The sequence below is a fragment of the Malus sylvestris genome, chromosome 9 (assembly GCF_916048215.2).
Source record: "Malus sylvestris chromosome 9, drMalSylv7.2, whole genome shotgun sequence".
Taxonomy (NCBI): domain Eukaryota; kingdom Viridiplantae; phylum Streptophyta; class Magnoliopsida; order Rosales; family Rosaceae; genus Malus; species Malus sylvestris.
This window is the reverse complement of record NC_062268.1, coordinates 30,224,188-30,252,032: the sequence shown is the minus strand read 5'-3', so window position 1 is coordinate 30,252,032 and position 27,845 is coordinate 30,224,188. Positions and strand designations below refer to the sequence as shown.

The following is a 27,845-nucleotide window of genomic DNA, read 5'->3' as shown; positions in this document are numbered from 1 at the left end:
AGTCAACAAAGTACCCACAAGAGGCCCAATTACAAGATTAACACAAAGCAAAAATGGACCCAAACCAAAGCCCAAAGATAACTAAATACAAGCGCAAACGGACCAACAAAGTGAAAGAAAAAAGAGCCCAAAAGATCAAAAGAAACCCTAGCCTTTTGCTTGCACCGCCTCTGCTACAGTGAACCAACACTAGAAGCCAGCCTGCATGCCTCCAACTGACAAACGCCTATCCAACCGCATCATTCTCACGCAAGCACCTGTTCGAGCTCAGCCACAAAGGAAGAAACAAGCCCCAAAGGGGAAGAAGCCCGTGGCAAGACCTGAGCAACGCTGCCAACAATGGCAGCAAACAGTGGGAAAGTGGTGGTGTGGTGAACACCCGATCTAGTGAGAACACCAGAACACTACACACTCTCCCGGGTAGCCGCAACACATCGCGGTAAACCGTGACTGCCGATCGAAGCGGAGATGGTCAAAGAAGACGAACGTCGTGGGGGTGTGAGGGACAATCCAAATCGGGGTGAGGAGCAGAGGGAGAAAGCAAAATCAGGGAAGAAAAGAGGAGACAAAGGGGAGGAGGAAGGGACTTCCACGCCCCCAGCAATAGCTAGGGACTGCGGCTCTGGATTTTGGCAAGATTAGAGACACACACAGCAGTAAGAATGGACTCTCAGAGAGAGAGAGAGAGAGAGAGAGAGAGAGAAAATTAGCCTTATGTCTGATTTCTCACCTCACCAATATTAGAACACAGACGATTTAAATTATCATGCAATATAAATACAGACCAGTATTGCACCAACAATTATGGTTACTTCCCTCGCACGTAGCAGTCATTCAGAGAGAGATGGTCATCCACGGCCACGCACTGTCTCTCGATCCGAACACGCCGATCTCACTTAATCAAAACAAGATTAAGGCCATAACTCCAATTAATTAACTCTCTTTAATCCTCATTTTAATCTAACTAGTTTCCCCTACCAACCATGTCGTCCCTCGACTCCTTTCCCAACGCCGACGAATCCCACGACCCCCACCGCCCAGCCCTTCGACGACGATGCCTACATGGGCTACGACCCCGGCCTCCCTTCCCAAAATTACGACTCCTCCTTCAACACCGCTACCCACGACGACGACGACTTCTCCTCCTCCGCCGTCGACCCTCCCCCTCCTCTCCACTCTGGTTTCCAGGACGACGTCGTTCTCCCCGGTGGTGACAACAGCGCCAACGTTAATCAGCAGCAGCAGTCCCCCGAGGTATACGGCTTCGGCGTTTCCACTCCTAACCCGGAATTCGTGTCACCTTTTGATTCGGCGGTGCCCGAGGACAATGGCGTAGGCAGTGGCGGCGATGGTGATGACGGGGACATTTTCGCCTCTAGTGAGCCGGTGCTGCCTCCGCCGGAGGAGATGCGAGAGGAAGGCTTTGCTCGCCGTGAGTGGCGTCGGTGAGCTCAGATCCTAATTTGTTGGCTTGAATTCATAAGCAAAACTTCTGCTAATTATGACACGATGAAATTAACTATTTGATTAGGTTGTATTTAAAATGTGTTTAAAGATTAATAATGTTGTGCAATGTGCATGCATGGGATTCAGGGGCTTAATAACATCTAGTTTAATTTGATTTCTGTATCTGTGATTCTGTGCTCATTACCTTTTGTTCTTAGTTTGGGGTCTGAATTAATGACGTTGGGATTTGTCCTTGTGTTTGATAATTGGGTTATGCCTGTAAACCGCATTTACTCTGTCTGAGTATTGTGTGGGTGTAAATTTGAAATGGGGAGAGAGGACGTGCTCGTACGGTTCAAAGAAGGGTATGATCAACTCGTTGATTGTTGGGAACTTTAAACTGAGCTTTGATCTTGACTGAATCCTTGCATAAGTTGTTGAATTTTTTCGTTAAGCTGATTCCGATCGTTGCTATGGGAATGAATGGCAAGTCACAGACCGCCATATAAGATGGATTGCAATGACTCCTCTAGTCTTTAAAAGGAACCTAGGATTCACTTCTGGTTCACTGGATAGAAACTAGATGTGTTGAATTGCCAATGGATTCCGTGTTAACTACTTATATTGTTTCCCTTGGGAATATGGGGTTCGAAGCACTAGCTTTTCCCAGATTCCATTCCATTGTAGTACGGTAAGCAACGTACCTTTTTAGTTAACAGACATTGGAGTTCCTTGTATGGTTGGCCGAGAGCCTGAAACATGGTGAAATCCTAGGTCCCTGCATTATTGGTTTTAGTTGTTAGCAGGTTAACTAAAAGAAATGAGTCTACTAAAATTATGCCTTGCTTTCTTTTCAATTGTTTTCATCTGCACTGATTAACGCATTGAAATATTTTGATTTGACCTTTTTGCGTCAACGCATGCAGTCTAAATGTCATCCATCTAGAGGAAAAGGAAAACAGAGAGAGGAAGATGTGGAACCAGATTATTTAGGAAGCTGACGAATTTAAGCCGGCCTTCTATGAGAAGCGGAAGCTCAATTGTGAAACTAACAAAGCTCACAACAGAGAAAGGGAGAAGGTAGTAATTCTAAAACCCATCATCTTCGACCTCCTCCGTAATCCTAATTCTCTCACCCTCCCTCCCTCTCCCTTGCTCGCTTGTACATGCATCTACGACCACCATCAGTGCTTCATAACTAAGATGTGAATTTGAATTTCTGTGCAGCTGTACCTGGCCAACCAAGAGAAGTTCCACAAAGAAGCTGACAAACATTACTGGAAAGCAATAGCAGAGCTGATTCCTCGCGAGGTTCCTAATATTGAGAAGAAGAGAGGGAAGAAAGATCCTGACAAGAAGCCCTCAATCGTTGTCATCCAGGGCCCAAAACCTGGTAAACCGACTGATCTTTCAAGGATGCGGCAGATTTTCCTGAAGCTGAAACAGAACCCTCCACCATACATGATGCCGTCCCCACCTGCCAAAGATGTCAAGGATGCAAAGGGAGGAAATGATGCAAAGGATGTAAAAGATGCAAAGGGAGGAAATGATGCAAAGGATGCCAAGGAAGGAGGAAAAGACGCAAAGGAAGCAAAGGAAGGAAAGGATGCGAAGAATGGAAAAACTAATTCACCAACCGCAGCTGGAGCTGCAGGTGCAAGCGCACCTGTTTCACCTGCCAAAGACGTTGCTGCGAATGGTACTCCCGACTTATCAAAACCAGAGGCTCCTGCTCAACCAGAGGGTGAGCAACATTCGGAAACAACACCAGATCCTACCGAGTAATGACCCTTCATGTTTTTTTATTCTTTACATTATATTTGAGTCTGCTGCTTAGAAGCTGCCTACGAAGAATAAACACAATCATTTGTCGATGATCCAGAGTCTGCAGCCTAACTTGCTCGAGGGTTTCGTAGTCTTAGTTTGTGAGCAAAACCACCTCTATTGAATTCAATGTTTTCACATTTATACTTTAGCCTTTTGAAATTACACATGCTCTTTCGTTTACACACAATTCATGGAGTAAGAACCAATTTTGTCCTTACAATAATTATCAAACTATCAATTACATCACTGCTTTATTTTACAAGAAAAATAAGCAAATAAATACAAACTCAAAGAGTTTCATTATTTCGTAACTTTGCCTGCAGTCACAGAAGCCTTTGTTTGTTTTTAGGTGCTTGGGTGAACATTGACCAATCGGAAGGTTACTAATTCGGTTTGTAGTAGGCGAGAATACCATATACAGTCTGCAGGACGGTAAGAATGAGAGCAAGGATGACCGCATTTGAGAAAAGTGACAAGATTGACTTCGGATTGTATAGATAATCCCTTTTGATCCTTGCAAGCCAACGCCTTAGCCAGCGACGATGGTAACATTCATTCACTTGCCGGGCGAGGGAAGAGTAAAAGAAATTTATGCGTTCAGTGCTATAGCGAAGCCTATTGAAGAAACAAACAGTGTCCTCCTCGCTCAACTCGGTGTCTATAATTCCTTTCTGAATGAGAGAGTCTAAATCTTTGGCAGACTTGATAAGCTGATTCAATAGCATGGCGTAAGACAAAATGGGACATTTGTCAAAGTTGTCCAGACACTGTTCGTAGGCTATGAGGTTTCTGAACAGGGATTCTGTGTTGGATCGAATCATCACATATGGAATTTCCATCACTCCATTTTCCAAGTTGAAGGTTATGTCCGACAGATCTCTCTCATTGGATGCACTTTGAAATTTGACTCCAATTTCCTCGAGAAGTGTCACTGAGGGAATAGGAGTCCAATCTACATCATAAGACCTTGTGTTCAGCAATGATCCAACAAGCGAATTTCTTACTGCGTCAAGTAAATTTTTCATGACACATTTCTCCAAGGGATTATGCTTCATTCCGGAAAGGCCCTTAGTAAGTTGATATAGAGAAACCTCTTGTGATGTTTTTGTGAGGTTGAATAAACAGTCGAGAACTTGCCACGGAAGCTGGTTTTCAAGCAGCAACAAGTCGTTTTTAAATGTGGAGAACCACCCTGGCACACGGAAACTTGGCCTGCGGAGAAGTTCTAAAATATAGCAACCATCGACCACCATCATTTCTACAAAATTATCGCTGCTCAGATCAAACTTTTCGTCATAGCAGTTGCGAAGAAACTCTTCTCTGCTTCTAATTTCTTTGACAAACTTCCCCAGACTGGTATCTGGAGTTGGTTTGCGGTCGAGGAGGGAACGCAAATACCGTAGCTTAGTTTGTTCCATGCCTTGAAACTTTATTCTTTGGTGGTGATACGGCCGATTGAAACCACTTGTGGGGAAAAAGCATTTTCATTCTCCCTGAAATGTTTAGTAGGGACTCTAAATACGCAAGTATGAACTGGCTCTGTTGATTTCTTGGGAAGCTTTTTTTCAATCGAGGACGCTAATTCGTCTTCAATTTCTTCGTTTCCGCTCCAACTTTGGTTACCCACATGACTTATTTCTCTCTCACTTCTCTGAATTACGGAGTCATCAGCTTTTGTGTTGCTCTCACCGGCTGAGTCTGTCATCGTCAACTCTTTTCAACTTCAAATGCGACTCGCTTACTCTAGTTTGTATTATATATTAACAAGAACAAAAATTACAAATGATGTCAATCCATTAATTGAATTACCAAATTTATTAGTGGAACCTTACAAAAAATTTATTACCATAATAAAAATTGAAAATATGACTTTACTCCTTGAAATTTAATTTTTTTTTTATATAAAGCACACCTCACAATTACATCTTTCCCTTCTCTCCCTCTGTGCCGCCTGCCACCTGCCACCTGCCACCTGCCGCTTGTTCTCTGTGTCCCTTATAATTGTTCAGTAAAATAGGCCTACAACAAGAACATTAATTTGTTAAATTTTACGTATAATTATACAAAAAAATGTATTTAAAACTTATCGTACATTTGAAAATAAAAGTATCGACTTTTGATACGTTTAGATTCTAAATATAACAAGAAACAAAATGTACCAAAAAACCAAATGTAACCATAGTATAAGTAATCAAACCTACCAATATAATCAAATGATCATACAACCAAACGTACATTTACTATGTTTATGTATGTGACAATGAGTTTTGAACATTCTATTTAATTCAATAAAATAAATATTATAATAAATAATAAAAAAAAATCTAAAATTGCCACAATGAGAGATGCATATAACTAAAAAAATGCATAGGTAAACGAATAATAGGACAAGAAAAAGGAAAATGAAAGTATAACAAGAATTTTTTTTAACGTGGTAGCATACAATTTCATGAAAAATTGTATATAAAAATAAAGTGTAAAACTGAACCTCTAATAAAATGAAATTAGTCACTAAATTTGTAAGAAAAATGTTTAATCAAACTCTTAAAAGAAACATATGTTTAATCAACGAAATTGAAAAACGAGGCGTCTATATCAAATCACTCATATTTGTTCTAACAAAAACACAATGACTAGGCTCAAACTAAGCAAATTCATTAATTAAGTTTGACTTCATCCAATATGTATTTTCGGATGCTGGCTAAAATGCCCCTAATGACATTTTGACCTTCAGTTTATAACTTAGAATCTACATTTGTTATACAACTTATTCAGAAAATATATGATTTTTAGACAAGTATAAAACTAAACAGTGAGGCCATTTAGTACACTACGGTATAGTGGTATTCATCTTTACTTGTAAGTAAGAGATTTTAGGTTTAATTCTCGTAAAGGTGAATTTGAACCACATTATTGTTAGCTTATTGTGAGGTTAAGCTCACCTCCTCCCTTAGTATATATAATATGTTCAAAAAAAAAAAGAAAAAAAAACTAAACGGTGACGAAAACCATGGGTCAATAATTTTGTAATAATGAGCCATTTATTTTCATAATTAGGGTGAGTAATTAGATTTGTTTGACATAATTAGGGTTATGTTACGTAAGCTGTAAAAAAATTTGTAATAATAGGTCACTTATTTGTCTACATGGCATCTTAATGATTTGGGTTTTATTTGAATGATTTAATAAGAGTGGGCTTATGCTAAAGAAAAAAGAGTGGTAAGAGCCTATCTCTAAGTAACTTAAATAAAAAATAGAAACAGCAGAAATTTCAATCTAAAATTTGTATGCAGTTGGTAGGAGAAATTCCCGTGCAGGATGATCCAGCTTTGATGCAGCATCCAGAGATTGGCTAAAGAAATAAGAGTGGTAAGAGCCTATCTCTAAATAACTTAAATAAAAAAATAAAAACAGCAGAAATTTCAATCTAAAATTTGTACGCAGTTGGTAGGAGAAACTCACCTGCAGAATGATCCAGCTTTGATGCAGCATCCAAAGATTGTGTTATATGTTGTTGGAACCTTACATACACACGCACAAAATACAGCATCCAGAGATTGTGTTATATGTTATTGGAACCTTACACACACACACACACACACACACACAAAGCAGCATCCAGAGATTGTGTTATATGTTATTGAAACCTTACACACACACACACACACACACACACACAGATATATTCCGAATGGAATTAATTAAGCAACTTTAGGAATTAGACATTTATACTTACCTTGCTCAAGTCTATTTCCTTTGCTTTATTCAATTGCTAATTTGTCCGACTATATGTGTTGAGAATAAATTCTATATGGGAGACTTTGGATGCAGTCCCTAGTTATGAACAGTCTTTGACTGAAACCTTGTTGGTTTTCAATTTTTGATCCAAGTCCCTGAAATTAATTGATAATTTATTTCTATGTACGTTACTATATTTTTTAAATTAAAAATTAAAATTTATGGTTGTTTATAGTAATGAGATTTTAAATAAAAAACCATAATTTGTGGGATTAAAAATATTAAAATATAAATATACTATTGTGTGTGTGTGTGTGTGTGTGTGTAAACATGGGTACATTCATAAAAAATAACCAAAAAATTATTGTATCAAAACATGGGTACATTCTTCAAAATGGGTACATTTAGCAAAAATAAAAATGGGTACAAATAAATAAAAAAATATGGGTACAATACAAATAAAACTTTAAAAAATATGGGCACAAAAAGAAATTAATATATGGGTACAAATTAAAACTGAAAGGAAAATTGGTACAAATTAAAAAAGGGTTGCAAATTAAAAATGGGTACAAACTAAAAATAAAAATATATGATAAAAAATTTAGCCATAAATATAAATATACTAATTGTAACATTTTTAATATTAAATGAATATGTTTAGAAATAAAAAATATTTTATTATTGAAATAATTAATGATATTATTAATACAAAGGACCTTGATCCAAAATTGAAAAGTAATAAGGTTTTAATCAATAGTAGTAAAAATAAGGATGAAAACCTAATTACTCCATTCTATATTGATGGATAGAGAGATCTTGCATGTGCTTATAAGTAATTAATCTACTCTTCATATTGTCGGTTTTATGGTAGAACCTTAATTTTCTTCAATACCTGTTACCAAAGTTTTAAATGGTTCTTTTGATTGCTTGCAAATTAACCATAGAATATATTAGAGTTTTCTTTAATTTTCTTTGTTAAGATGAACTGCGATGACTTTTAAAGCTGGGAGCTTCTAGTCACTCCCAGTACTGCTCAACTCACCCTTAAAACAACACTTGAAAATATTGGTTTTACTCCTTTAAACTATTTAGAGAAATTAGAAAACCAGAAAATAAATTCAAAGTGCCATGGACGAGATAGTCTATCTGGCGTAAAGGTATATAAACCTTGCCATTTTGTGAGTGCTTTTTACACAACGAATATATAGTAAATGAAACGTTCTGTGGAGCATTTTCGATTCAGTTAGTAGGTCGAGATTGAACTTTAATCTTATGCATATATATACCCTTTTTTGAGAGCAATGGAGGATATATATTTCATTCAACAGTCAACACCAATACAGCACAAAAAGAGAGTCTGGGCAGGGCATATGACTAAAATTTGCTTATGCATGCTTTAATACATGAAAATTGACTCAAGGAGAGAATATTGTGAATAAATATCTTAAATTTTTGTGTATACCATAACATGTTGAATTTTCTATCTTATCAATTGTTAAAAAGTTGATCTCGCTTAAAATGTTTTTGTCTCCATCCCTGCTCTTAGCTAAAGCATTTTTGTTTCTTACAAATATGTTCTCGACTTGGCAACGTTCTATAAAAAGTACATATTTAAAACATAGAGAGGAGTCACATTCTTCTAGACTCATAGTCACATTCTTCTAGACTCATAGTCCAAGAAAATTGTGACCACTAGCCGTTTGATGTTAATTCATCGGTAGGATATTGTGGAGACATAATTTAACCACATCCAATAGAAGAATGACATATGAACTATATACTCGCTATGACAGTTTTACATTTGCTGTCGTGAGCAAACCACAAATCACTCCAAAGAACGTGGCACCTGTTTGCCCTCCATGAGGGACTGTGGCACCTGTCTGCCAAGTGAGTATTAGGCCCTTGGCCATCAACGTATCAAAGGTGCTTAGGGCTCATGATATTCCTACCACCGATCCAAACTTGACCCAATGGTGATAGAAAGTGGGCTTTTCAGAGTCTCCCCTTGGGTGTCCATCGCGCATGCATTCTTACTAACAGGAACCTTCAAAACTACTAGCTGGCAAGACTGCATAGACTAGTTTGCTCCATCACGAGCAAAAAGTTAAGGTCTACCTAGTATGGCTTGCAACCTCCCTGCCCGGCTACCTACCATGGTTAGGTCTATAAGTAGCCAAGTCAAACAAGAAAACGATCATTGCCACTTAATACCAAAATTCTCTCTAGTTTATAGTTTCTCTCAATCTATCTTTCTGACTTAAGCATCAAAGGTCCCTTGGCGAACACCCTCCCATTTTTCTTGGTGTTCATCCATCAGGCTAACGGTGTTTGTTATTTTGCAGGTTTGATTTCATCAGTTTTGTCTTGTACAAAATTTGCATCCATAGTGGTTACTTAACTTTTGTTCTTATACATTTTTCTTCATGGCTGAACTAAGATCGAATTATGAGTGACCATCACTGTTCTAAAATCACCGCCTAGTGCCGCTTGGACTGCGTCGATTAATCTCCAGGCGTTTGAAAATTAAGAAAGGTGCTGAGACTTGCCAAGGCGGGTTGTCACGCCCCGGACCTGAGGTTGATGGAAAAACTAGAATCCGGTGCGCAAGCTAAAAAATAAAAATAAAATAAAGAGAAACTATAGAAATTGAAACGAGGTGAGAAATAAAATTACTCTTATAAAAGAATCAAGAATTATTTACAAAGCTAAAAATAAATAAATACAAATTCTAACCTTACATCTAATTCGATCTCATTTCGTCTATCCTTTTGATCACTTAGTTTGTACACCTACATAACAATAGAGAGACGAGCTTCAAAATGTCAGTAGGGACATAACTTTACCATAGTAAATTGACAAATCTTAAATTAAGTGTCATGGCATCGTATAGTTAGGTATCAATTCATCATTACTTACAATGCAGAATCTTCGTCTATACCCGTTAATTTGTATAACTAAACACCTAGACCTTGTACGTCCATTCTATACTTATACCACTTGGTCCCGAGCGACTAATTATACGAACTAACCCCGTAATTCAATCATCCCAATTTCACCTTTTGGTAGCCGTCTTGTCAAAATCCTTCATCGCCAAACCCAAATTAAGAGTAAATGTGCACTGTGGACTTGCCTGAGACTTGGTACGTACTAAGAGTTTGGCTCAATTACACAAAAGATGCTTTCCAACTATCCTTATTTTCAAATTTCTAATCTCAACACTCAAGTTCCAACCAGATCTCACAACATGACTGATGCACAAATAATGTCATTTCATCTTTCACATGTGTCACAGTATATTCTCAACGAATAGCACTTCATCAATAATTCCATAACTAATAACAAGTAAACACTCAAGAGAAGCATTTATCCAAGTAGCACCACATCACATTAATCAACCAGTAAGATCAACAAAATTAATATAAGACTTCACTAAATTTAATAGGGAACTTTAGCGAAAAGCTCCTGGTATTGTTCACTTTAACGAAAAACCATATTTTTACACTAAAAAGTCAATCCTTGTACTATTCACTTTACCCTTTATTTTGTCGTTATTGTTAAAACTCAAAGTTTTCAAACCCTTTTCGTTAGTTTTCCTAATTTAATAAAGCCAATCTTCGTAAAGGTCTGTCGTATTTCCCCTACCTAAATTCCAAAGCTAAAGCAAAGCTCCAAGCTATTATCACAAGAGTCCAACACCTTAATAAAATCCTATTCACAAGTATAAGCAAGTCACTAAATGCACAACTGATGTGAAAATTAACTTGACACACAAATTAAATCCTATTGTTGACAATTGTGGTAAAGATGTAAGTAGGGATCGTTGTAAACCGGGGATTAACTAGGGATGCTAATCAACACAAATAAGACTTAAAAACACTAAATTAGACTCTATAGACTCAAAACTGACTCAAAACACTCAAAACAACAACAAACAATAAAAAAGACTCAATTCTAAACCTAACAAGTGATTTTGACAAAAATAAACTTAACTTGACTCAAAAGATTAAAAAAAAAACAGATTATGACTCAACTAACAAGACTTAATGAAAGGAGGATTGTTTTTTATGAATTTAAAACTTAAAACAGAAACTTTGCATAAAACACTTTATAAAAACGAATTTGGTGAATTGAAAAGGGTGAAAGGCTAGTTAGAGGGTCCTTCTCCACACATGACATATGCATACAAACCAATTTTCAGTTATTATTCCTTTAGACTATGAATGACAACACCCCAAGTTAACCGTGATAGCACAAATTAACCATTAGATTTTCCTTAACTTATTGAATTGGATGGAATACGCATCGCAACCAAATTATCCTTCTCAAGTTCCCTAACTATGAAAAGCATGATAGAAATACATATCAAAGGTCATTAAGTTCTTTGAAAACCATAAGCATTGACGAGGCATTCGTAACTATGAAAAGCATGATACTCCTACCTAGAATTTACTTAACACAATCATGACTAATGACTTCCACTACTTGTGAAACTCCCTTATACTCTAGCATCAAATTCATGCATGCAAATTAAGTATGCATACTCAATCAACATACATAATAACTCAGATAAGCAAATCACATTCAAGACTCAAGAAACAATAACTGGATGTAATCAATTCATATAAAACATATAATCATAGCTTCGAATTCAACTCTAACTAAAAAGGAATTAGTTCCACATGTTTGCAAAAATTGACAACGAAAATCAATATAATTGTAAAACTAAAACAAGGATAGAAGACACCCCAGAGACGCTCCAGCACTCCCAAAAGCTTAGGCACAGGCACGGCACAAAGGTTTCTCCCTCCTTCCCTTCCTTGTTGGAGCACACCTTTGGAACTCTCTGAAAATCGCTCAATTGCTCTCTTCTATGTGGTGTATGGTGGTGTAGAAATATATGGGGGGTGGTGGTTTAATTGTGCAGCAGAAAATATGTATATATAGACCTAGGGAACTCGGCACAAATCCTGAGATAGGAAGGATAAATTTTGACACAATTCTTGAAGGAAAAGGACTAGGGTTTGGCAGAAACCAAGGAGGAAAGGGACTAAGAACCTGCGACAGATTCTAGACATTCTAGAAAGGGTCCAGGCGCTAAATTTTTAAGAAAGGAGATAAGGCTTCTAGAATCATATTTTTATGTGTCCAAGTCTGAAAATAATCCCCCTTTACAGCTGGAATTAAGGTATGATAAGATTAGGATAGGATAAGAAAAGATAAGGCTGGATAAGGTTTTGGACAAGATAAGGCAGTTTGGATAATGTCTCATTCTTTTGAGTTGATTCCTTATCTTCAATGTCTTAAATTAATTTCTTCAACTCTTTAGCACATTCCTAGCCTCTCTTGAACTTGAAATTCGTCCATTTCTTGTGCTCCATATGTAAGTTATCTATTCCAGCCCAAAATTGATCTAAAATGCTCCAAAATGCACTTTCTTGCCAACTTTGTCATTTGGACCTACAAACACATGAAAATAGCTTAAATCACTATAATAAACAGAAACTAACTATGAAAATGCAAGAAAACAAGCTAACCAAGTCGCATAAATATGCTCCTATCAACAACCACAACTTTATATCACAATTACATGAATTATTTGATTAAGTTGGATTTTAAACGTGTTTTAATAATGTTGTGCAATGTGCATGCATGGGATTCAGGGGATTAATAACATCTAGTTTAATTTGATTTCTGTATTTGTGAATCTGTGTTCAGTACCTTTTCTTCTTAGTTTGGGGTCTGAATTAATGATGTTTAGCTTTGCCCCTATATTTGGTACTGGGTTATGCCGGTAAATAGCATTAACTGTGTGAGTTTTTTATGTGTGTGAACTTGGAATGGGGAAAATTAACTTAGATCTTTGACTGAATCATTGCATAAGTTGTTTCATCTTTCCCATTTGAATTTTTTCGTTAGCTGATTCCAATCATTGCTATGGGAATTAATGGCAAGTCATAGACCACCATATAAAATAGATTGCAACCACTCCTCTAGTCTTTAAAAGGAACCTAAGATTCAATTCTGCTTCATTGGATAGAAACTAGATGTCGTTGAATTGCCAATGGATTCCGTGTTAGCTAGTTTTATTGTTTCTCTCGGGAATATAGGGTTCGAAACTCCTTCTCGTAATAGGACTCACCCATATCCCACAAGTTCCTGATGGGATATGGCCAACTTCGACTGCGTGGCCCATGAGCTAGATAACCCCCAACGACACCTAAACATGGCCTCTGGGCCGAGAACAATTTTAAACTCAACCCAACCAACAATTCTAAACTCGGCCCACTCTTCAAATACACAGTGTCGTCGTCCATCACCAACTTGTTCAAAAAACACTGCTTGGCAGGTTTGCTGCAGGGATTCGATTGGTCAAAGTGGTGCCAGACAAAACCTCAAGGATCTTGGCCTTCGACCAATACGAACTGGGTGGCCTGGGTCGTACGAATGGAAAAATTCTTCGGTAAAAAGTGGAAAGCTCTTGGTATCCACGACGCTATCAAGCTCTCGACCATGGAGATTACAATGGATAAAGAACTCTTCATGACAGCTCTAAGCCTCTGGTGTTCGACCACCAACACCATGGTCCTTCCATTCGGCCCTATAACTCCCACCATCCTTGACATCTCGGCTATCATCGGGACTCCTCCTTTTGGCATTCCAGTCGACACCACCTTATTGGATGCCCATCCAATCTTGACCTCAATACGCTATTTGACCATCAAGTTATCAAGACGTTGAGCCTAGAAGGTCAAGAGCCTTCAAAAGAAGACGTTCAGAAATTACACAAGAATTTTCTGAACTATAACACCCTTATCCTCCATTTTGCTGGTCGGAGGGAGGCGAGTCTACGGAATGGGGAACACGAGGCCTTCCTATTTTACTGGTACAACAAGTTCATCTATTGTACCAAGTCAAATAAATGCTTAGTCGAGAATATGCCGGTGGCGGAAGCCCTGGCTAGTGGTTACTCTCTAGCGCTCAGTCCCACCATCCTCGCCAACCTTCTACGTTGCCTGGCATAAACAACCATCAACAAGATCAACCCGTACCATAATGGACCTCTTTGGGTGTTCCAACTCTGGCTGCAGGTTTATTTCTCCACATTTCGGCCAAAAATCTCCGGCCTCCAGTCTACTGTAGCTTTCAGCCTTCAGTTGGCCTCTCGACCAATGCCCCCTCACCGAGCTGAAGAAGTCTTTAAACATCTCTTTAGCCTGGACGTCCTTTCTAATTACGAATTTTTGATATGTCGTTGTCAAGAATACCCCCACTCCATCAGACTTCCCACATCGACTTGGAATGAAAGCGAAGATGCTAATTTTCATCAAAACTAGGGGTCATTCATGTTAACTAGCGACCTTCCCCTCGGTTGCAATGCTCACTGAGCAAGTTGGGAAGTCTACCACCCCCACTTTACTGCCTGACAGCTTGGCTATCTCCAAGGTTGCCCAGTGCCTCTACTTTCTTCCCGCTCCCTTCTAAACCGAGGGCACTTCTTTGTCTCCTCAGAAAGGGAGTCTAGAGACATCGAGAAAGAATTTCAGGAACGATGTAAAAAATTCCGCCTTCGACCAACTGTTCCTGAATCTCTCGGCATCAACACCTTCGGCGACTGGTGGGACGAATATAATTGCAACTTTTTTGGCACTTCGGTCGAGGATGTAGTCATCAAAAATTTTAGTGACCGACTCAAGAAAACCTCAGCCCTTCAATCTAAAGAGGCGCCCAAGGTATACCCTTGTTTCTACCTTTATTTTTCAAACACTTGAACGGTTTTACTAATGAGATTTCACTTTCTTAGGCGATCGGGTACTGAAACAAGCAGATGTGGTCGCTCCGGCAGTGGTCAAGAAAAAGTTGGCCCCTTCATCCAAGAAATCCAAAACTGCCGCACAAAACACACCAAGCAAATGACCTCACTCGGAAGCCGAGACGGCTGATAAAGCTCCCCGTCTACCAAAACGCATTAAGAAATTGGCGAAGAAGGAAGCACGAAAGATTCATGTTATTTCTAACCACACCACCAGGACAATTGCTCTGAGCGCCTCTCCTCCTGCTCCTATTGTTCGGGCCTCAGCGGAGAATCGGCCATCTTCAACCAGCCCGGCGGCCCAAACTCAACCAGCACTTGAAGTCCCCGAGGTTGTGGTTGAACCAATTGTCGTACCACTGGTCGACACGCCTGCAGCTCCAGGGCTGACAGGAGTACCTGTACTGGGGGAGGTAACCCCTTCGATTGGGAAGAATCTGCCCAAGAATCCAAAACATTCGGTGGTCATCTTAGAATAGGTATGATTATGCTGTGAAATCCCTTTACTTATTAAGTCACAAAAGTATTAACACTTTTTGTTTTAGGATGATGAGAGTAACGAGATTCCGCTGACAAGTCGCTCTCGACCAAACCAAGCTCCTTCCGTTGATCCTCCCTATGTGGTTGAGGCGGCCGATCAGGTTGATCCTCCTGCAGCCAATCATGGAAAGAGGCCTATCATCGAACCTGAAGTGACGTCAGAAACTCCAATTCATCTGCAGAACCAAGACCTTAGCATCCCCTCTCAAGAAGTGACCTTGACTTTTGTAAGGCTCGATTACTTTCTCTTGTCAATTTGTTATAACAAGTCTGAATCGAGAAAATATTAAATTTTAGGTGCCCAGTTATTCATTTCATCGAAAATTTTATATGCCGAAAGGTGTTATCTATATTTCCTGGCCATCTTAGTGGCCATTGAACGTAGATAACCTTCATCGGCCACGTATATTAAGAAGCAGTCTAAAACATTAGGCTCGGCCATTAAGTTTTTTAGGTTCGAGCAATGAACCTGGAGACATGGCCGAAGTCTCCTCTCGGCAGGTTTAAAACAAATCCTCCTTACTACATTCTTTTATGATTTTCCTTATGCCTAAAATGTTTTCGTGTGCAACCTTCATGGGAAGTCGAGTTTGATACTCTTCTATCAAGCACTTCGGGAGCGGCTGGTCCTTCGGTAACTACAACTGAACCCGCCGAATCAACCGTTCTTGTTCGGTTGCAGGAGTTTTTGTCTCTCTCAGCTTCGCAAGTCCTTGAGCGCAAAGGTCTTGATTCGGTGGGTACAGGTTTGAATGATCTCGGAGCTGATGGTCAATTGAGTGCCAAAGCCATTATTCAAGTGTCGTCTTCCTCAGAACGGACCCGATAATATTTCAGTATTTTCGAGAAAGCTCTTCGAGCTGATGATGACTTGAAAGCTGCAACAGCTGTTCGAGACGCTCTTCGTCCGAAGGTCAAAGTTTTAAAAGCGAAAAAAAGACCCTGGCTAACCTTAACTGTCAAATTACCGAACTTCAAAATCAAAGGTCGGCAATTGCTTTTGAGCTTGCGAAGGATTTTAAGTCGAGCGGTAAATCTTGCCTGACCGAATATTCGGCGATCGTGAAGCGAGTCAAGCCGGCTGAGGTCACGATGGGCGAGGTGAGGTGGTTGGAGCTGAAGGTTGTTCTTGAATCTCTTCTTCCTTCGTCACCTTAGAATTATTTGATGGTAAACTGATCGACCAATGTAATGAACTTAATGAAATGAAATGAATTTTTATTCTCGCATATCCCATGTGACTGGATAGTATTTCTTTAAAAACCTTCCATTGATTGGCAACTTGTGAATAATACCGGTTCGATCTCTAAGATGGTATACGCTCTTACTGAGGACTTTATGAATAATGAATGGCCCTTCCCAATTTGGCAACCACTTGCCGAACCTAGGGTCTTTAATTCTTACGGGTAGTATGATTTGCCGAACCAATTATCCTTCGTCGAATGTTTTTTATCTAACTCGTTGATTATATGCACGCTCGGCGATCTTCTTTTAAGCCATTAATAAGTTATAAGCATCAAGCCGAGCTTCTTCTAAATCTTCTAGCTCTTGTCTCATGGCTTGACTGTACTCGGCGCTAAACAAACTACTTTGTTCAATTGTTCGCAACGAGTTTATACTTAGTTCGACAAGTAACATTGCGTCGTGTCTATAAGTTAACGCGTACAGAGTCGTTTCGGTGGCTGTTCGTAGGGAGGTTCGATAAGCCCATAACGCTTCATTTATCCTTAAATGCCATATGCCTGGCCTTTCTTTTATCATCTTTTCAAGAATACCAATAAAAACCTTATTACTTGTTTCGACCTGTCCATTCACTTGCGGGTAGTATGGTGTAGATTGCTTGAGTCGAATCTTTAGATTTGTCGTATAGTCCTTAAATATGTCGAATGTAAAAATTGTACCGTTATCTGTGATGATTGTTTCTGGTACGCCGAATCTAGTAACAATGTTTTCTTCAACGAAATTACAAATTTCCTTAGACGTTAGCTCGGCATATGACTTGGCTTCGACCCATTTGGTGAAGTAGTTCGTTGCAACAAGTATCCACGCATGTTTGGCTGCACCAGAAGATGGTGTGATTTTACCGATAACATCCATGGCCCATCCTCGGAACGGCCATGGTTTGGTGACCGAATGTAATGATTCAGCCTGTACTCTCTGTATAAGCCTATGGATTCAACATTGTACACAGCATTTTACGTACTCAATACAATCCTTCAGAATACTCGGCCAAAAATAGTTATGCCATCGAAGTAGCCAATACATTTTTCATCCAGATTGGTGGGCTCCGTAAATTCCTTCGTGTACCTCTGTCATTGCTTGAGTAGCTTCTTGCGAGCCGAATTACAGCAATAGCAACCCATCTTTACCTTTTTGATATAGCTTATTCTGGTATAATACATAGTTTGTGGCATGAACCCTTATCCGTCAGTCATGTTTTTCGTTGGGGTTATCAATATATCGCATGATCGTCCTTTTCCAATCGTCTGGAAGTGCCTCGATGGCACAAACCTCAATAGTTCCTTTCGTTCTAACAACGAAGGCAAAGACATGACTCGTGTACGAATCACGCAATCACGTTGGAAAACTTGCTGATTAATTAGGGTCGAATGTGCTTGTCGTGACACAAGTATTTCTCGGCCTAATTTGCCCCTCATGAGTTGGGCTCCGGAGGCTATTTGAGCCAGTTTGTCAGTGTCAGTGTTATGAACTCGTGAAATGTGTTGAAAGTTACGCCATTGAAGGATTCGACCAAATAGCTGGCAACCATGTGATAAGGCGCTAGAGTACAACTCATTCAACGAAAAGTCCCGTTGAGTTGATTAATGACAAGTTCGGAGTCACCAAGAATAAGGACACGAGTTTCCTACAAATCATGCAGCACGCCGGGGCCGATAACAAGGGCTTCATATTTGGCCTGATTATTTGTACAATCAAAATTGAGCTTAAGAGAGAAATACCAACGATTATGAGTAAGGGATTGAATAACGATCCCAACGCCAACTGAGACGGAAGTGCTGGAATCATCAAAGTACATCGTCCAGTAATTATCACTTGTTTGTATCAGGCCAATGTCAACGTCAGTGCCCCCGAACTCATATGGGGAAGGGTGTTGGGCTAAAAAATCGACTGTAGCTTGACATTTGACAGCTTCCTTGGGTACATATTGCAAGCTAAATTCAGAAAGGGCCATCGTCCATTTACCGATTCGACCCTTTACGAACGACTGAGTGAGCATGTAATGAATGACATCAGTCTGGGCAATTACCTGAGTGATTTACGGGAACATGTAATGTCTAAGTTTTGACATGGTGAAAAATAGGGCAAGACAGAGCTTCTCGACAGTGGAGTAATTAATCTCTGGTGGGTTGAGGTTTCAGCTTAGGTAAAAAATGGCATGTTCTCGCCCGGCGTCATTGTCTTGTGCCAGAAGGCATCTGATGGATTCTTCGGCCATTAAGATATATAGCTTAAGAGGTCAACCCGTCGTGGTGGAACGAGGATGGGTTGAGTCGTTAGAGAAACTTTGATCTACGTGAATGCCTCTTAGTGCTCGGCACGCCATTGGAAAGTGTCGGAGTCCTTAAGTTTCAAAAGCGTGGAAAGGGCTTTCATTTTCCCGACCGAGTTAGCAATAAATCGTCTGAGAAAGTTGATCTTGCTGAGCAACGACTGTAATTGTTTCTTAGTCGTTGGTAGTGAAACATTAATGATTGCGCGAGCCTTGTTGTCATCTACCTCAATACCACGGTGATGTACGAGGAAGCCTAAAAATATTCCAGCTGATACGCCGAAAACATATTTGGCGAGATTCATCTTCAGATTGTGTCGGCGTATGCGCAGGAATGCCTGATGTAGGTCATCCAAATACGTCTGTTGTCGTGCTGATTTGATGACCACATCGTCGATGTAGACTTCGACGATGGTACCAATTAAATCATGAAAAATAGTGTTCATAGCTCGTTGGTATGTAGCACCGGCGTTCTTGAGGCCGAAGGGCATAATGACCCATTCGTATGTGCCGAGTACCCTGGGACATCAAAACGCAGTCTTATGGACATCCGCTACGGCGATGAAACTATGGTTATAACCGGCATGCCCATCAATGAAGGATAGGATCTCGTGATGTGCTGCAGCGTCAATTAACAAGTCGGAGATCAACATCGGGTACTCGTCTTTGAGCGTTACCAGGTTTAGATTACGAAAATCAATACAGATGCGTAAGGCGCCATTTTTCTTTAGACGGGATGATATTGGCTAGCCACGCAACATATCAAACGGTCTGAATAAACCCAGCTTTTAAAAGTCGAACTAGTTCATCTTTTATACCAAGCTGTACTTCAGTCGAGAACCGGTGAGGGGGTTGGCGGAAAAGCTTACAACTAGCTTTGATGCGTAATTCATGTTCAATAAGAGTTCGATCAAGGCCTGGCATCTCATGATAACTCCAAGCAAAACAATTCTTAAACTCGTTGAGTAATTTGCAGAGTTCGACTTCCATGGGTTGGGGTAACAATGCACTAATAAATAACGGTTGAGGGTCATCGACCGTTCCGACATTTATTTCCTCAAATGGGTCCTTAACTTGGGGTCGACTGTCTTCGAGGAAGTACTGGGCCGTTATCTTCCTCGGCCAAAAATTTAATTAAGTTGATGCCCGAATGTGGGTGCTTGGAAATAGCATACCAATAGGCCAGCAGACGTTCCATCGTGGATGAAACCACGGCCCAACGCCTCTCACTTTTGACGTCAATCATCAGTGGTAAGGATCAAGTTGGCCAAACCGAGTCTTGCTGAATCCTGGTGGACAGTCTCGGCACCTACCTCGATGGCTTTCTGGACTGAGATCCTAGTCGGTCGTCCATCTTCATTAAAACCCTGTAGGGTAATGTAGCCGACGTGATCATCATAATAGCAGGCCTAAATCATGTTTGTTTCAAATGGCTATTTATCGGCTGGGTGGACTACGATCGATTTGCCATCCCAAAAATGAAAACTTGGTATAAAGAAGAAGGGATGCAATTCGTTTGATGAATCCAATCCCTACCGAGCAAAGCATTATATTTGGCCTTGGAGTCGACGATAAAAAATGCAGTCATGTGATTGCGACCTGCATGTTCACCTCTAGAGGGAGTACTCATTTGGTTTGAGACTTGTCACCGACAAAGCTGCTCATGGTTATTCCTAAAGGAATGAGTTCGTTATTGGATCCTCGTAATGCTTTCATGACGGATATAAGCATGATATTGACCGTTGCCTCGCAATCGATGAAAATTTTAAAGATTGGATAACCTTCAATATGAGCCGTAACATACAACGATTTTAGATGCTGAAAATTAGCCGAGGAAGAGCGGGGAAACATGATGGCCAGAGCTGTTTTAAGTTTATCGTTGTTGTTTGCTAGCTCATCTTCAGTGGTGTTGACGAAATCAACTTGTGTTGCTTCCTCGACGACCACATCACCATCCAAGGAATTTGGTTGATGTGTAGTTAGCTGGAATTCAGCAGGTAGAACATGGACCATGCTGATTTCCATATTCACAATGACTAATGGGCCCATTGAATCCTGGTCGTCGTCTTCCGGGTTATTGAGGACTATAACATCGTGCGTTAGAGTATCCTTGGCCTGATGATCATGTGTCTCAACATGCTCCTGCTCTTATGCCATGTAATCCGACCTTGTTTCCTTTTTACTGTTTTCGTCGGGCCTACTTGAGTCTAGTGTCTGATTTTATCCCTGTAATGTCTTACGAACACATTCCTCATAGGTGATCCGGGCGTCTCTTGTATCTAAGTAGGCGTCCAAACGTGCCACCCGATCTTTCTCATTGGTTGTTAAACCGAATAAGGATACGACCGAGAAGACTTCGAAGTGATATCGAATGTGTTGAAGGTCTTCGAGAGAAAAGGGAGTTCGGCTATATCAATGTCCATGTATGGGTCGCCCTCGAAGCCAAGAACCTTAGCCTCTCGTATGTGCTAGAATCTAGCTTTCATCGCTGGATCGGTGGTTTTTTAGATGATTTGTTCAGAATCGGGGCAAGTTAATGCTAGGTCAAGAGCTTCTTGGCACACCTTGGGTAAACCGTACAAATCGTTAGCAGAGTATTTCTTTTGAAACTCTTTCATGTATTTTAAAGATTCGCCAAGGAATTGAGGGTATAGATTTCGCCGAACTCTTATTAGAGGCTCTTTCGGAGGTAACAGGGAAAGTTGGCTTTCGACCTCTTTCCTAAACTGCTCGAAGCGAGCTTTCATCTCCTCGGGCCGAAGGATGAGTTTAATGCGCTTCTCGGACTCTTAGATGGTAGTTTCAAAATCGTGATTGGTTTCCTTCTGGCTCTATAATTCAGCCATGATTGTTGGGGTTGGCCGGTTGTCTTCGCTCTCTACCGCCTCTTTCGGCTACCATTTAGTGGCTGAAACCGTTTCGACCACCTACCTTCGAGCCATGCAATCGATATGTTGATGTCGACGTTTCTGAGATTTGGAAAGTGCAGTATACATGCCGGTGGGAGAATTGTAACTGTACCAACGTTGGTCACGTGGTTCAAGCGGCCTGAAGGTTTTTGGATTCGCTGATGAGCTTGAGCTACTGGAATTACGCGAATAATAATCCTCGTTATAAAAAAATGCATCGAAATCAAGGCGTCGTCTAACTGAGATAGGGTCGTCCGTCTGTTTCTGGGGGCCGAGCCTATCAAACACTTTCTGGCGCTGGCTTCCACTAGGTTCCTCTGGAAGTGTCGTCGCGGCCGTAAATTGTTACAGTGATGTTGGAGTCTGAATCTAAGGCGATTTTTCCTTAGGTTCGGTTAATACAACGCACGTCCTACAATTGCTGCACAAAACTATCGGCCAGTCACTTTCTTCTTTACTGGAATCTGACATGGATTCAACTACGGCCGCTCCCGATAGGTGGTTCATTAGAAAATAGGTTGATCTTGAGTCGTGGCTGGGAATGTTTCTTTAGGACGTGTTGTACTGGGATAAACTTGGCCTTCCCTTTCCCTTTGCTCTTGGGTAAACGGGCGTCTACCAAGCCAACTATTGCCGAAGGGAATGGATCAGCGTCAAACATCATTCGTTTTTCAGGAAACTTTAGCTTGCCTTTGTCAATCCAGCTCTGGATATCATCACGAAATATGACACAATTATTTGTAGCATGCTTGGTCGAGTTATGATACTTGCAATACGTCTTTCCTTTAAGCTCTTTGGCCTTGGGGATGTTATGTCTTGGCCAAAGTTTGATGATCTTTGCTAATAACAATTGTTCAAAAATTACCTCGGCCTTTGTGATATCAAAAGTGTAGCCTTTTGATGTTTTCGTCGTCTCTTCAGTGGACGAGCGGGCTTTGACATCCTTAGAATTAATTTGAGTCAATGCCTTGCAAACGTATGGTTTATCTATTACTATCTCGACCGCATCCACACTGACGTATTGGGAATCTCCGCCTTCGGTCGATGCGTAGCTGACCGTGAGATTTTTGTAAATCGTTCCCCGATATGGGGATTTTGAGACCTTTTCTTCTCGAAGCAAATAATCATATTGCTCGACATGCTGGGCTAATTCCTATATATCCTAAAAGTTTTCCGCCAAGAATTTCTTTTTGTACTCCACGTCAAGCCCATTCGAAGCCAGCCTAACAAATTCAACTTCGAGAAGAGGTACTCGGCACCAATTCCTGGCCGATTTAAATCTTGTAAGATAATCCATTGGTGACTCATCAGATGCTTGAGCCATTCTAGCCAATGAAGAAACTGACATTTCCATCCTCGACCGATAAAACTGTTCGTGAAATTTCTCGACCAACTCCTTCCAGCTTTGGATAGAATTAGGTGGGAGGTTAATATACCATGCAAATGCTAAGCCTGTCAACGAAAAGTTGAACAATCGTAGTTTATGAAAATCACTATTGACATCTCCGCATTGCGCAGTGAAACGAGCCATATGTTCTAACAAGGATAAGGACAATTCTCCAGCAAAAAGGCTGAAATTTGGAATCTTGAAACCTTTAGGATATTCGAACTTTTCCACATAAGCTGGATATGGGTGGATGAATTTCAGGAACTTCGGCCCCTTTTTCATGGCCGAATCGCTCATCCGTTGGACCTCGATCATATCGACGGGTGTTGCTTCCACTCTATGGTCGGATCTATCTGACCTACTACTTGATCCTCCCTTATTTTCTACGTTAATCATTTTGGGCTGAGTAGATACTATTTCTGCCTGTAAGGGATTGCCTTTAAGTGGAAGTTGCCGAGCCTGATCCACAGGTCATCCTTCGAAGATTTTGCTAACTAATAGTTCGAGCAATCTGGTTTGGGTCTCACCGTTGCTTCATATCACTTCGAGCAAACTGTTCATTTTTTTACCAATTGTCTGTTCAACTTGTCGAGATTGCTCATCAAGTCATCTTCGAAGAAACGACCTAGTTTGAGGGTCAAAGCCTTCACCACCGTCTTCGTTGCAGTCTTCCACTACCCTTTTAATGAAAACACCTGCGGTTCGGTTGGGCGCTTATATGTTCGCAGCTGGGTACCAAAGGCACACTTCCTTTTCTCGGTATGTCACACTTGCAGCCTCAGGGGTCACAGCGATGATAGGATTTCGCGCATGTGACACTTCTTGTCCAGGACTCTGAATCGGCAGATCGGTCAATGATTTTCCCATGGTTGTTTTCTTTTTAACTGATCGTGTCTCAATGGTCATGAACTTCGTAGTTTTAGCACTAGGTCCCACCAGGCATGCCAAAATGTTGACCCTAAAAACTACTAAACCTACGTGACGCGCATGCCAAGTAGTTAATAAGCTAACTACGTTCTTCGGTTATTTGCGGGGTGTGCCAACTCGTCGGTCGAGCTCGACCAAGGAGTAAAATGTGTTGATGTTGCGTTGAGCGCGCAGCTGACTTCTCGATCTTGCGACTATGGCCGATGAAGGAACACTTTCGACCTTCAGGTTCTAGAGCCTGAAGACAAGGCTGCTAGTTTTGCGAAGTTCACAAATCGTCAGCTTTGGATTCGGTTACAGTGATTATATTCGTAAGAGTATAAGCACACCGAATCGACACAAGAGTATAAGGACACAAGTACTCAAAACAAATATACGTCTTGATTGTGAAAGTAGTTCAGCCGTCAGAATGCCGAACTCTAAAGCCTACTTGCGAATAACCAATCATCAAATGTGCCGAGTATAGTAACTTGTAACACCCTGCTTTGTCGAGAAGGCTAACGAGATGACCTCTGCCAATAAGGATTCGAAAACCCTTCTCGACCAAGACTTGGATAGATAACCAGTCGGCCCTGTCGCAGTGCTGTTTATCCAAACTGAAGGTGCTTCACAGTCGGCTGATTCTACGGCAACAGTGTTATTTATCCAAACTGAAGTTGTTCATCGATTACCTTCACAGTGTTGTTTATCCAAACTGAAGATGTGTTGGCGAAAAAAGAAAACAAAAATCTCAAGGTTGTTAAGAGGTTTCGTGTAGAGCGAGAGTTTGCACAGGGCAGGTTTGTGTGTTGAATTGGATGGGCTTTTCTCGATGTCTTCCCTCCCTATTTATAGCAGCCAACTTGTATTAAATCCCAATCCTTCTCGGCTTAGAACTCATTTCCCCGATCCAACTTTATCTCGGCCAATCATACTCCTACTAAGACTTTGAACTTAACTTGCTATTAGGCTGCATTTAATCTCAAATTCTAGCATCCCGATCCTGTCGAAACTCCTTCTCGTAATAAGACTCACCCACATCCCACAGGTTCATGATAGGATATGGCCAGCTTCGACTGCGCAGCCCATAAGCTAGATAACCCCCAACAGTACCTAAACACGGCCTCTGAGCCGAGAACAATTCTAAACTCAGCCCAACCAACACTGGGCAGAGAACAATTCTAAACTCGGACCAAACCAATACTTTTTGGGCCCAAACAACAACCCATGGGCCCACTCCAACAACACCGATATTGTCCCCACTTGGTCATCTGCTCAATCCGTCAGGTGTGGGGTGTTAATCTGAAAGGTCTCGGTGTTAGTTAGAGTGGGCTAATTCTATTTAAACTTATTTTCTTCTCTCCCTCTGTCTGATGTGGGACAATTGGGATTTCAATACTCATCTGCACGTGAGGCCCTATTTTATGGGTCACACGTAGAGTTCCACACATCGGAGCCACGTGGAGCCAAATTAGGGCTCACCCGTTCACACGGGGCCAATGGGGACCCACCCATTCACGTGGCATCTCTTAGCCTATGTGGAGCCATGTCGAGGCTCACCCATTCGCGTAAGGCCAAAGAGGACCCACCCGTTCACGTGGCAGTACAGGCCAGTCACGTAGCCCTGATACCATCTTAAATTTCAGGTAGATGGGCCGAGGGCCCACTCCAACAACACCAATACTGTCCCCACTTGGCCACCTACTCAATCCGTCAGGTGTGGGGTTTTATTGCAAAATGCCTCAGTGTTAGTTAGAGTAGGGCAATTCTATTTAAAAGGCTTGTTCTCAAGCCTTCTGGCCGATGTGGGATAGAGGAATTCTAACATTCCCTCACATGTGAGACCTCATTTTATGGGTCACATGTGAAGTTCCACACATAGGCAACCACGTGGAGCCAAGACGAGGCTCACCCGTTCACGTGGGGCCAATGGGGACCCACCCATTCATGTGGCATCTCTTGGCCTACGTGGAGCCAACCCATTCGCGAGGGGTCAAAGGGGACCCACCCATTCACGTGGATGTACGAGCATGTCCCCTGGCTTTGATACCATGTTAAATTTCAAGTAGACAGGCTAAGGGCCCACTCCAACAACACCGATATTGTTTCCACTTGGCCACCTGCTCAATCCGTCAGGTGTGGGGTTTTAATACAAAAGGCCTGGGTGTTAGTTAGAGTGGGGTAATTTTATTTAAAGGGCTTGTTCTCAAACCTTCTGGCCAATGTGTGACAGAGGAATTTTAACAGATTGGGCAGCTAATATTAACCTAAGGCGTTCAATTACTGATATGTAGTTTTCATTGGTGATAATCCCATATCGTGGCAATCAAAAAAACAGCCCTCAGTATCAAGAAGCTCAACTGAGGCTAAGTATAAGGTATTAGCTAATTGCACTGCTAATATATGTTGGATTCACAATATTCTCATAGATTTACATGAATTTTTAGACTGTCCACCTTCACTACATCGTGACAATATCTCTTCATTAGCATTGAGTACAAATCTTGTCTTCCATTCCAGAATTAAACATGTGGACACATATTATGATTTAGTCCGAGAAAGAGTGCAGAACAAGGATGTTACAGTTCATTAAATTCCTACAGAAAACTAGATAGCTGATGTGCTCACAAAAGGTTTACATAGTCCAGTCTTCATTAAACACTGATGCAATCTCAGACTTGGACATCCTCGCTAAGATTGAGGGGGAGTAACTTTGATGCAGCAGCTAGAGATTGTGTTATATGTTATATGTTATTGGAACCTTACAAACATACATACATATATATATATATATATATATATATTCTGAATGGAATTAAGAAACTTAAGAGGTCGAACAAGGAACTATACGTATAATACGGATAATACATATGCATACATACGTACATATATATATATATATATATATATATATGTATGTATATATATATATTCTAAATGGAATTAAGAAACTTAAGAGGTCGAACAAGGAATTATACGTTTATACTTACCTTTCTCAAGTCTCTTTCCTTTGTTTTTATTCTATTGCTAATTTGTCCGAGTATACATTACGTGCTGTCAAAGTTTGAAATGCTTCTTTTAATTGCTTGCGAAGTAACCTTGGAATATGTTGGTCTTCTTTTTCTTTGTTAAGATGAATTGAAAGACTTCTAAAGCTGGGAGCTTCTAGTCACGCCCAGTGCTGCTCAACTCACCTAACAACACTTGAAAATATTCGTTTTCACCCTTAAAACTATTTCGAAAAATTAGAGAACCAAAAATTAAATTCAAGGTACCATTGAAGAGATAGTCTATCTGGAAAGATATGTAAAATTTCGTTCAGTTATTAAGTCGAGGCTGAACTTTAATCTTATGCATATATAACCCCCTTTTTGAGAGCAATGGAGGATTCATATTTCTACACCAATTATGGTAGGGCTTATGAACTAAAGTTCGCTTATGCATGGTTTAATGCATGAAAAATGACCCAAGGAGAAAATATTGTGAAAGAATATCTTAAATTTGGGTGTATACTATAATATTTTGTTGTATTTTCTTTTTGTTTTTTCTCTTCCAAATGGAGAAAGATTAGGAGAGAGTAGTTATTTGGCAATGGTGCATGCGAAGCACCTACCCTCCTCCAAAGGGTTGAGGACCATTACACCCAAAAACCCCCCACATGTCCCTTCTCCATCAATTTTATTAATAATAAATGAAAGTAAACGAAAATGATACATGCAAGGAGACCGTGCCAAGACCCGCAAAGACAAAAAGATCAACGAAAATTGTAAT

The 27,845-nt window shown here is 40.6% G+C and overlaps 2 protein-coding genes and 2 pseudogenes across 2 annotated transcripts; 2 read left to right on the top strand and 2 right to left on the bottom strand.

The window, feature by feature from the left end:
• Positions 1 to 151: 151 nt before the first annotated feature.
• On the top strand, positions 152 to 3,421 carry LOC126582212 (clathrin light chain 1). Its single transcript, XM_050246264.1, is given in 3 exon segments — positions 152 to 1,445; positions 2,373 to 2,526; positions 2,674 to 3,421. Coding segments are annotated over 3 exon segments (1,095 nt in total). The 5' UTR covers positions 152 to 1,062; the 3' UTR covers positions 3,232 to 3,421.
• Positions 3,391 to 6,946, bottom strand: LOC126582211 (UPF0481 protein At3g47200-like; annotated as a pseudogene).
• A 6,917-nt stretch (positions 6,947 to 13,863) lies between these two features.
• On the top strand, positions 13,864 to 15,651 carry LOC126633953 (uncharacterized; annotated as a pseudogene).
• A 1,201-nt stretch (positions 15,652 to 16,852) lies between these two features.
• LOC126633952 (uncharacterized) lies at positions 16,853 to 18,554 on the bottom strand. The gene is made up of 2 exons (XM_050304466.1): positions 18,322 to 18,554; positions 16,853 to 17,528 (listed from the first exon to the last, which is right to left on the bottom strand). The coding sequence occupies exons 1-2, from the start codon at positions 18,552 to 18,554 to the stop codon at positions 16,853 to 16,855; spliced, it is 909 nt and encodes a 302-aa protein (XP_050160423.1).
• Positions 18,555 to 27,845: the final 9,291 nt, after the last annotated feature.

What these genes read in the sequence shown, in the direction of transcription:
- LOC126633952 (XM_050304466.1), bottom strand. Translation starts at nt 18,554, where the DNA reads ATGGCCCTTTCTGAATTTAGCTTGCAATATGTACCCAAGGAAGCTGTC. An exon ending in TCCCTTACTCATAATCGTTG is followed by an intron (nt 17,529 to 18,321) that starts GTATTTCTCTCT and finishes TTGAATCCATAG; the next exon opens with GCTTATACAGAGAGTACAGG.